The 11,167-nt window shown below is 35.0% G+C and overlaps 1 protein-coding gene across 1 annotated transcript; it reads left to right on the top strand.

Annotated features, from left to right (window-relative positions):
* The first annotated feature begins 341 nt into the window (after positions 1-341).
* LOC125658502 (probable sodium/potassium-transporting ATPase subunit beta-3) lies at positions 342-10,508 on the top strand. The gene is made up of 6 exons (XM_048889778.2): positions 342-554; positions 5,817-5,957; positions 7,779-7,889; positions 8,616-8,815; positions 8,947-9,048; positions 9,205-10,508. The coding sequence occupies exons 1-6, from the start codon at positions 407-409 to the stop codon at positions 9,442-9,444; spliced, it is 942 nt and encodes a 313-aa protein (XP_048745735.1). The 5' UTR covers positions 342-406; the 3' UTR covers positions 9,445-10,508.
* The last annotated feature ends 659 nt before the right edge of the window (positions 10,509-11,167 follow it).

The following is an 11,167-nucleotide window of genomic DNA, read 5'->3' as shown; positions in this document are numbered from 1 at the left end:
TATTTCATACATCTCAGTATGCAATGACTGCGGCTACTGCATGTTTCACAGAAAACAGTCAAAGTACATTATCTCGTTAGAATAAAAGGGTTTGGCTTAGTTTAGTTTGCATTTATAAATTAGGAACAAATAGGGGGGACGAATTTTTGAAAGTGAGGGACAATGTTTGTAAACATATGCTATGTCCTAAAAAATTCGATGACAATCCATGAAAATTCTCTTTAAGAAAAAAACCCAACTTAACTCTACTTTTCATAATTTTACTTGCACCTAATATAAAATTCATTATGCACATTCATGAACTTGACAATCAAGCCGCAACGCGTCATAGTCACGTGATCTTATATTTATAATGTAGTTACATCCGGGCCTCTCTTTCACTCTCTCATTACCTTCAGCAGGAAAAATGGCGTCCACCGCTAGTACAGGTGTGGAGACTGCTACTACGATTCCGCCTCAGAACCCAAGCCTTAGTCAACGAGTCAATGATTTCTGTACATTTGTGTACAATTCTGAGGAAGGTAGCGTCCTAGGCAGGACTGGGAAAAGCTGGGGTAAGTTACAAAGACTTGCAAATTTCTAGAGATTGTTTTGTCCTCTGCAGTTAGCGTTTCGCCGAAAAAAAAATGGGCAAAAGACGAGGCAGAGGTCGAATAGGCAGAAGTTCTTGAAGCAGTTTCTCAATATCAATGTTTATAGTTTTATTTATCGTCAGGGTAAATTTAGAATATGTGATGCGTAAGTTCTTTTAAGGAAATGCACTCCACAGCTCCGAATGACCTCTGCAGATTGTCCTTTCAATGTGGGGCCGCAGAGAGGGTACTGTAGTAACCTCTAGATTTAAAAGAGATGTAGTGCTACATTCATTATTTTTTGATGAGTGTGACTATATTATTTGTATAATGTTTCTTGTGTTGTCGTTTGTATTTTGAATTTCATATGGGGGGAAAATTCTTGCAAAAGTAGAAATTGTTAGTCCAGTTTGTTGGTGTGATCGTACATTTCGCAATATTTTAATTGTGTGTACAATATAGGCCTATATGTGTAATAGATAAAAACATTGAGAAATCATTGTGTATTGATTTTTCCTGGGTTTTGCTTACTGAGTTAATGTGACCTTCAAACATCTGTGGAGACCTTATAAAAAATGATTCTATGTTTATAAAAATAGTCATGCTTGGATTGAAGCTAAATATTTACAGATGGGTGGATAAAAGATTTTTTTATGTCAATTTATTCAAATTGTTTAAAATATTCTGATAATGGGGTAAAAAAATTTTTTTCTATTTTGGTAGCCTTTAGCACTATTCAATATGCACTTGAAATATGAATTATGTGTAAACATAATTTTATCTGAAAGTAAATATTAATCTAGCAGTAGTAACAGAAAATAAAATCATTTAAAGGCTAAGAACCATTGTCTGAAAACCACATTACATAGCCGTGTTAAAATGTGTCTTCAGGAGTACTATAGCCCGAGGCGGTAATTTTCACAAGACGTCTAATATTTTATGCGTATGTTGGAGGTCACCTTCACTTTCTGCTGTCACTGCGTACAACGAATGTGAAACAAGTGTAGCTATTTTAAGTTGAGAAAGGAAATGTCCTTACCTGAAAAATGGCGAAATTTATTACACAAATAAAAATGTCAAATGACAACCTTTTATTATATTTACATATATTGAAAAAAGGGACTAAACTAGGAAAATAGAGTTAGAATAGGTTAAACAAACATAGATTGTCTGACTAGTGGGTTAAAAAAAAAAACAACCAGAATGTCAGGAAGAGGACTTCCCTTGATACAAAGCCTTGGATATTACAGTGATATAGATAGCTGACAAGGCTTTCAAATTTGATTCTTGCATTCCGAAAATTTTGATATTATTGACCAGTCTGAATGATGAAGTGTACCATTGATTCCAACCAGTCCAAAGGAATTTGTGATGGACAAAACCTTTGTGGAGTAGCAGTTTTCTGAAACTTTTTGGAGGGCTAGACAGTCATTTGTCCACCTGACTTCTTTCAGTTTATTCTTGCGTAAACTATTATGTAACAGTACGTGGTGTTAAGCACCATTTATTTCATTATATAGGCACATGGCTTAAGATATAAATGTCGTCCAAGTGTCTGTATTGTATGTGTAAAGGCCCCGGGCCCCAATTTGCTATTTCAGCACAAGTTTTAAGAAATTCAAGAAAACTAGAAAAAATTAAAAATTTTGCAAGTTGATAACCTTTTGGTTTTGAATTTTTTAAAAATAACATGAATGTATTCTTTAAATGAAACAACCTTTAATTTCGAAGTGAAATTTTCAGAATTCTATGTACTGGCATTTACTCTGTAATTGGTTCCCAGTGTGTCCAAGTTCTGACAGAATTTGATAGAAATAATGACCGTAATCACTAAATGAATCCTGTGTAATTTGATATCAGAGGTCACGTTATTTGGACAACTGGTGCATGTTAACTAGAAAGAATGCTTTTGTTTTAATACCGAATCCCATGGTTGAAATTTAAAGCAGAGGCAGTGAAGCATGAAATGCTAATTAAAACATAATGCTTTATTCTATTCAACACATTATTTGTTAAGAGAGAGATATCTTGTCATTAATTTTATACAGAATTTGTTCTTTCTGCATCATCGATGCATACAATTGTTCAAGATGTTTTATAATTACAACACTCGTGAGTTCTTTCAAATGAAGGTATGCCATAGATGTAAAAGAAAAATCAGAGAGATATTCGTTATTTGTCTAAAATTATTCACGTGTCTTCACGGGAATGACAAATTCCATTGCCTCAATCATACCAGAGACAAGCTCATTTTATGTGTGGGCAAATGAATTTTGATCAGTGCTAGAAAAAGAAAAACATTGTTAAAAAAATTAAAACAGTTTGTGGTATGAATTAATCATTATACTAGGATGGAGTTGTAGTCATGGCAATGTTTCTTCTAAGAATTTAGACTGTACATTTTATTTTTTTATATCAAAATGATTATGTGCGAATTGGAACGATTCTGCTAAACTTACTATAACTAACATATACAAAACTTAAACGATAATGATCCTCTCTCAAAGTGAAAAAAAGTCCTATCCACATCCTGTAAATCAAATCTATATTAACATTTATATACCAAAAACTGGATAGCTAGGCACGTAGGCAAAGTCATTTGATGATGGTGAAAAATAACATCATCCAAAATCTCCATTTAAAAACAAATTATTTATATATATATTATATACATAAATTCATGAGATTTTTTATTGGGCAAGTAAATTTGGCATGCTCACCCGCCCAATTACACATCCTTTAAATATAGATTTGTCAGCCCCTGTCTGTCTGGTTAATGCAATGGTTATACAAGTCCATAACTCAGTGAATGGTTACAGTTTTAATGCATTAACCCAGTAGTAAATATGTTGCTGGTTTGAATCCAAGCTGCAACATGTCTTGCTCTTTGAATGTACAAAGCAGTGCTGTCCACCAAATTTGACAAACTCTGGTCCTCAGCAAAGTCCGATAACTCAAAGATTCAGGACTCTCTTTCAAACACCTACAGCTGGTGACATCAGAGAAGGGGTTTTGATGGTATCTCACTTCTTTACAGAGACTTTTTATGGTAAGCTAAGGGTTACGAAGCGAATGACAAAAATGGCTGCTCTGTCGGAGTCTCCGACTTCTTGGAAGAAAGATACTAATGATATTGGAGTTTAGAGAAAATGTTTTTCATACGTCATCTTTGTTACATTACTAGATACAATGCTATTTTTTATAATAATTTTGGTGATATAAATATTTTGTTTGGCAACAAACAGAAATTGTATGGCATATAAACTGCTAAAACTTGGAGACTTCTTTTAGTTTTCTATTATTCACTGTTTAGGTTAGAATCAATAATCTTATATGATATACTGGATACAGTGAGATATAATTATTCAGTTCTTTATCATAATATGAAACACTACAAAAAAATTGCACAATGAAGGGAAAGAATACATTTTTTGTTGCCTGAGGGACAGAGTATCTTAAATAGAGGGAGGGGGTGATGCGGTGGACTAGTGTGGTCAAGGGGAATGGAGGGGTTTTAACTACCAAGTATAAGCACCGCCACTAAAATTTGATTAGCCATTAAAATTTGGAATGGGATTATGGCTTGATCATATGTCTTTAAAATCCTCACTAGTCCGAAGATAAAGGTCTTTGACATTGGGCTTGGACTTTTAAAAATAGTCTATTGGGCCAATCAATCAATCAATCAATGTTTTATTCTCATAAATGTACAGTCATACATTTAGAGGAGGTCTGACTGTGCTTCTCCATATACCAGACTCAGAATGATCAGTGCTCCCACTGGACCAGAATTCCCTTTCGCCACTTTTTCGGGGAGTGGCGCGGCACAAATAATCACATGCTTTACAATTATTTCCATCATATTATATATTATTTTATTCATTACACTTATTTTAACATTTTGAATCAGTTACATTACTTAATCATATCCAGCTACCATACCTATAAACACTTCTTTCTGAAATGATAAGAAGTTGATTTGTTTGATAAATTCTATTATGGAAATCAAAAATCAGATAATAAATCATATAAATATAAACTTCATGATGCTACACCCCTCAGTGAAAACATTGTGTACATTGGCCGAAATGCAGATGTCACAAAACATCAAGCCCAATTTAGAGTTGTATCTCTATTCCCTATTAAATTTCCGTTTTTGTATGGAAGATTTTGCAATTTGGACAGAATCAGATGTTTGAGCAGGTGGGGTTGACTGTAAAGCCAAACATAGATTTTTATTTTTTTTTATTTTAGACTGACTAGGGTCAGAAGCTACAAGTTTACTGTCAAAATAGAATGGGGTGCATAGTCTTATCAGATTAGCATTTTTATACTGTTGTGCACCGAACTTCAAAGAAAATTATTTATTAAAATTGCTATGTCCATATCAATGGTGACCGACCGCATTGTTTATGAAATATTCGAACTAAAATCAAACACATCAAAATCAAAATCTTGTAATCAACGAGTTTGGCCGCAAAAACAAACAATTGATGTATTCATATATGCATTTTACACAATAATACGGCCAATTTAATTACCGGTCGGTTCTCTGGTTAATAATACGGCCAATTTAATTACCGGTCGGTTCTCTGGTTAATGTGGAGATGATAACACGATAATGAATGACTTTAAATGTTAAACAATTGACCACAGCAGGGTAAACAGCTGTCGATATACTTTATTACATAATCACCGACTTTTTTGCAGCCATAAATTACCTGAGGCTGTGACCAGCTCTGTGTGCACTGGAGCGACGCGAGATTTCCGGTCGCACGCGTTGACTGAATAAACAGATTTGGACTGCATAAACAAACAGGCGATAATGTGTCACTGACAAAGGATTAAAAATACAATTTATTGCAAAAAGGGATTTTCGCCACTTTCAATTTTTTTTCGCCATTTTTGAAAAAAATTCGCCATTGGCGAAAATGGCGAAGCCCAGCTCGAGCACTGAGAATGATCCCAGGATTGATATAGGATAATGATTCGGACAGACAGACATAGAGCTTGTATCATGCATCAAGAAATGGAGGAGGATAAAATATAATACTTCTTGTGTGATTTAGTGTAGGCCGGTTGATTCCTCTTTGGCCAAATAAACAAACTAACCAAACAGCTGGACTGACCAGTGTGGAGTTTTTGTATCAGTAGAGAATGTGTATGAGGCAAATTGATATTATTAGTAGTCAATTAAAATGTTACATAGAACTATTGATGACCTTTTGATTTTGTTATTTACAGCCCAGATTGGTATCTTCTATTTGATTTACTACGCATGTCTGTCAGCTTTCTTTGCTGGTATGATGGCCATTTTCTACCAAACACTGGACTGGAACTACCCTCGACTTCAGGGACCCGACACCCTCCTCAAACAGAACCCAGGTAAAACTGATTCATTACTAGCGAGATTTATTGCTGGTTAAATGACCTGTATGAATCGTTCAAGAACAGATATAAAAAAGATCTCATGAGAAATCGTTAACTAACTTCTTCAAATGGTAAACTTGTGCAAAAAGTTCAATGATTGATACAAATTATTATGACAAAGTAAAGTGAGTAGTATAAAATCAGATCTGAAGCACTGTCAGTCTACCAGAAGAATTCAGTAATATCGGATCTAAAGCCCGAAGCAATGTCAGTCTACCAGAAGAATTCAGTAATATCGGATCTAAAGCCCGAAGCACTGTCAGTATACCAGAAGAATTCAGTAAAATCAGATCAAAAGCCAAAAGTTCTGTCAGTATACCAGAAGAATTCAGTAAAATCAGATCAAAAGCCAGAAGCACTGTCAGTATACCAGAAGAATTCAGTAAAATCAGATCAAAAGCCTGAAGCACTGTCAGTATACCAGAAGAATTCAGTAAAATCAGATCAAAAGCCTGAAGTTCTGTCAGTATACCAGAAGAATTCAGTAAAATCAGATCAAAAGCCAGAAGCACTGTCAGTATACCAGAAGAATTCAGTAAAATCAGATCTAAAGCCCGTAGCACTGTCAGTATACCAGAAGAATTCAGTAAAATCAGATCAAAAGCCTGAAGTTCTGTCAGTATACCAGAAGAATTCAGTAAAATCAGATCAAAAGCCTGAAGCACTGTCAGTATACCAGAAGAATTCAGTAAAATCAGATCAAAAGCCAGAAGCACTGTCAGTATACCAGAAGAATTCAGTAAAATCAGATCAAAAACCAGAAGCACTGTCAGTATACCAGAAGAATTCAGTAAAATCAGATCAAAAGCCAGAAGTTTTCTCGGTATACCAGTAGAATTCAGTAAAATCATATCTAAAGCCTGAAGTTCTGTCAGTATACCAGAAGAATTCAGTAATATCGGATCTAAAGCCCGTAGCACTGTCAGTATACCAGAAGAATTCAGTAAAATCAGATCTAAAGCCTTAAGTTCTGTCAGTCTACCAGAAGAATTCAGTAAAATCAGATCAAAAGCCTGAAGTTCTGTCAGTATACCAGAAGAATTCAGTAAAATCAGATCAAAAGCCCGAAGCACTGTCAGTATACCAGAAGAATTCAGTAAAATCAGATCAAAAGCCAGAAGTTCTCTCGGTATACCAGTAGAATTCAGTAATATCGGATCTAAAGCCCGAAGCACTGTTAGTCTACCAGTAGAATTCAGTAAAATCATATCAAAAGCCAGAAGTTCTTTCGGTATACCAGTAGAATTCAGTAATATCGGATCTAAAGCCCGAAGCACTGTCAGTCTACCAGTAGAATTCAGTAAAATCATATCTAAAGCCTGAAGTTCTGTCAGTCTACCAATAGAATTCAGTAATATCAGATCTAAAGCTTGAAGTTCTGTCAGTCTACCAGTAGAATTCAGTAAAATCAGATCTAAAGCCTGAAGTTCTCTCAGTATACCAGTAGAATTCAGTAAAATCATATCTAAAGCCTGAAGTTCTGTCAGTATACCAGTAGAATTCAGTAAAATCAGATCTAAAGCCTGAAGTTCTGTCAGTCTACCAGTAGAATTCAGTAAAATCAGATCTAAAGCCTGAAGTTCTCTCAGTATACCAGTAGAATTCAGTAATATCAGATCTGAAGCACTGTCAGTCTACTAGTAGAATTCAGTAACGTCGGATCTAAAGCCTGAAGTTCTGTCAGTATACCAGTAGAATTCAGTAACGTCGGATCTAAAGCCTGAAGTTCTCTCAGTATACCAGTAGAATTCAGAATGTGGATCTTTATTTTGACAGGTCTTGGATTCCGTCCCATTCCTGATGTACAGTCAACCTTGGTCAGATTTGTGAAAGCTGATGCTTCTACATATTCGCCATACACAGACCACATCCAGGCCTTCCTTGAATGTAAGTATCTCTCAGTGTAGTGTTTATATTCTGTAAAGCCAGTGATCCTGTATCATCAACAGACATTCTCTGTATGAGGTAGCTCTGTTTAGCTCACCTGAGCTAAAGGCTCGAGTGAGTTTTTCTGATTAGAATTTGTCCATTCCAGTGGTGCTGGTAGTATTGGCATTGTAAACAAACTTTTCACTATTTCATTTTCTTCTCAAGAACCATTGGGCAAATTTCAACCAAACTTGACAGAGTATTCTTGGGTGAAGGGAATTCAGATTTGTTCAGATTAAAGGTCATATCCTTTTCCAAGAGGTGGTAATCAAGAAAAGACAAAATATAGGACGGGGTTATTTAAAGATCTTAAGAACCACTGGGCCAGAAGAGATAAAACTTATGTTGAAGCTTCCAGACACAATGAAGATTTTAAGTTTGTCGAAATAATGATCCCCCATGGGTAGGGTGGGTGTACAATAGGGGATTAAAGTTTAACATGGGTTAGCAGGACCATGATTAGTTGTATTGATAGGGAAGTGAAATTGCTCTGTGTAATGATCATGAAAAGGTTCTTGCTAAGTTATGTGTGTCATTCTGTCTAAACCTGTAGCCTGCAGATTCATTTGACAGTTAACTTGTACACACCAGTAGTTACAGTCTGGATGTAAACCTGTAGCCAGCAGATTCATACGACAGTTAACTTGTACACACCAGTAGTTATAATCGGGATGTAAATTTCAGACTATGAGAACCAGAACCTAAACCCACAAGATGGTGGCACTGTAGCAGACTGCGACTCTGTCAACCGAAGACGGCCAGAGAAAGATTGGGACAAGCCATGTAGGTTTGACTTGACTGCCAATCTCGGAGCAGATTGTGTCAAGCAACAGACCTTCGGATTCGATGATGGAATGCCCTGTATTCTATTGAAGCTCAATAAGGTACCATCAGATACATTTCAATGTGTCCATGCTAACTGTTTAATGATGCAGTGAAAGACTTTACTGAATATACAAAGTACATTTTCCAACGTCATATAAATATCATAAAACTTCTTTTCACTTTGTTTCAGATCTTTGACTGGCAGCCTGAGTCCTTCACAAATGATACCGTGCCAACTGAGGTGGCCGGTCTCTGGGAGCCCTATCATGTCACAATCAAATGTGAAGGAGAGGTGAGCAGTCATACAGTTCAACCTGTCTAATCCACCACCTGTATCATTTGTTTCATTGTATATTTTGACTGCAATTTGTATGCCCATTGTCTTTATTTCCATGTTGTTAACACTGCAATCTTGTATTCTTTGTCTAATTCTTACACCATCTTGTAGAACCCATCTGATAGAGACAACATTGGACCTATCGAGTACTACCCGCAAGGAGGATTCCACTTCAAATATTTCCCATTCCGTAATCAGCAGGCTTACCGATCACCCCTGGTAATGGCCAGATTCACACAGCCCGCGTCGGGTGTTCTCATCATGGTGGAATGTAAAGCTTATGCCAGAAACATCAGACACAACCGTCTGGAAAAGGCCGGGATGGTCCACTTTGAATTGATGGTGGATTAACCATTTTAACATTTTAGGACACTTAACTAATTTTTTTCTCACACATAACAGTGTTGCAGAAGTGGCTTTTCATGAAATACTTGGAATTTTTAGCAAATCTTTAGAATGGAGCCTTTTACCTGAAGGTAACTGAGAGATGGTAGAGCAGATGATGGAAGGCCACATGGACTGAAATTCATTTTTAAACAGATTTTTAATGGAAGAGGGTTATATAGGGGGGAGCTTTTCTGCATATATATGAATTTTTGAAATCTGACATGTCCATCATTATTTTATGACTGAAAAAAACAAAGGGATTTTTCCTATCTGGGCTATTTAATTAGCTACCCTAAATATTCCAGATATGAGAAATAATTGTTACTGTTATTTCTAAGATATGTCTGTTACATTCCCAGTGCAGGATAGTTATTATGGTAGTATATATTCAGAACTTTGTATAATATGATATGTATATTGAACACTGTACATTTTTTGCTTAATTTGGTCACTTATAAAAAGAAGAAAAATTCAATATGATGTTCAAGTAAGAGATTATTAGTCATTGGTATTATCTGAAAAAAAATCTCAGTTCATTAGCTATCATTAATCTCCATCACATCACATCTTCTACATTGTAGAACTGTGCATTTTTTTTATGTTTGAATGCAAGATTTTTTTTAAAAATGTTGTGAGAAGAAAGTTGAACGGGTGCAATTTATGGGTTCCAATATTTTGTTTATGACTTATATAATATAATAGAACTGTATGCAATTTTTTGTACACGAGTGGGAGTTGCTCCGAGAGTATATTTAACTCCCTGTGTTACTAACTGATGATGGTAATATCCATTGGTCATCCTAGTGGACCGTCATGGAAATGCCGGTCAGGTGTTCTCCGTCCCAAAACTTGAGGCTTGTTTTGGTACTGGGGGCATTTAGACGGGTCCTGATGCGGTGAAACATATTCATTTTGAATGGTAAGTGAAGCTGTTAGAATGGAACTGTGGAAATTGGCATTAAAGAGCAATTACTGTAGGAATCGGGATTTTGTACAACTTTAAAAAAAATAAATGATCTGAAAATTTTGATTGATTTCTTCTTTTTTTTTATTGCATTTTTAAGAAATGATGTTCATGAGTAATAATGTTCAGAGTCCAGAAATTTCATGATATTAAATGTTCAGAGTCCAGAAATTACATGATATTAGTTAAATGTTCAGAGTCAAGAAATTACATGATATTAGTTAAATGTTCAAAGTCAAGAAATTGCATGATATTAGTTAAGTGTTCAGAGTCAAGAAATTACATGATATTAGTTAAATGTTCAGTCAAGAAATTACATAATATTAGTTAAATGTTCAGAGTCAAGAAATTACATGATATTAGTTAAATGTTCAGAGTCAAGAAATTGCATGATATTAGTTAAATGTTCAGAGTCAAGAAATTACATGATATTAGTTAAATGTTCAAAGTCAAGAAATTACATGATATTAGTTAAATGTTCAGAGTCATGAAATTACATGATATTAGTTAAATGTTCAGAGTCAAGAAATTACATGATATTAGTTAAATGTTCAGTCAAGAAATTACATGATATTAGTTAAATGTTCAGAGTCAAGAAATTACATGATATTAGTTAAATGTTCAGAGTCATGAAATTACATGATATTAGTTAAATGTTCAGAGTCAAGAAATTACATGATATTAGTTAAATGTTCAGAGTCAAGAAATTACATGATATTAGTT

The sequence above is a fragment of the Ostrea edulis genome, chromosome 9 (genome assembly GCF_947568905.1).
Source record: "Ostrea edulis chromosome 9, xbOstEdul1.1, whole genome shotgun sequence".
Lineage (NCBI taxonomy): Eukaryota > Metazoa > Mollusca > Bivalvia > Ostreida > Ostreidae > Ostrea > Ostrea edulis.
This window is presented reverse-complemented; position numbering and strand designations above follow the sequence as displayed.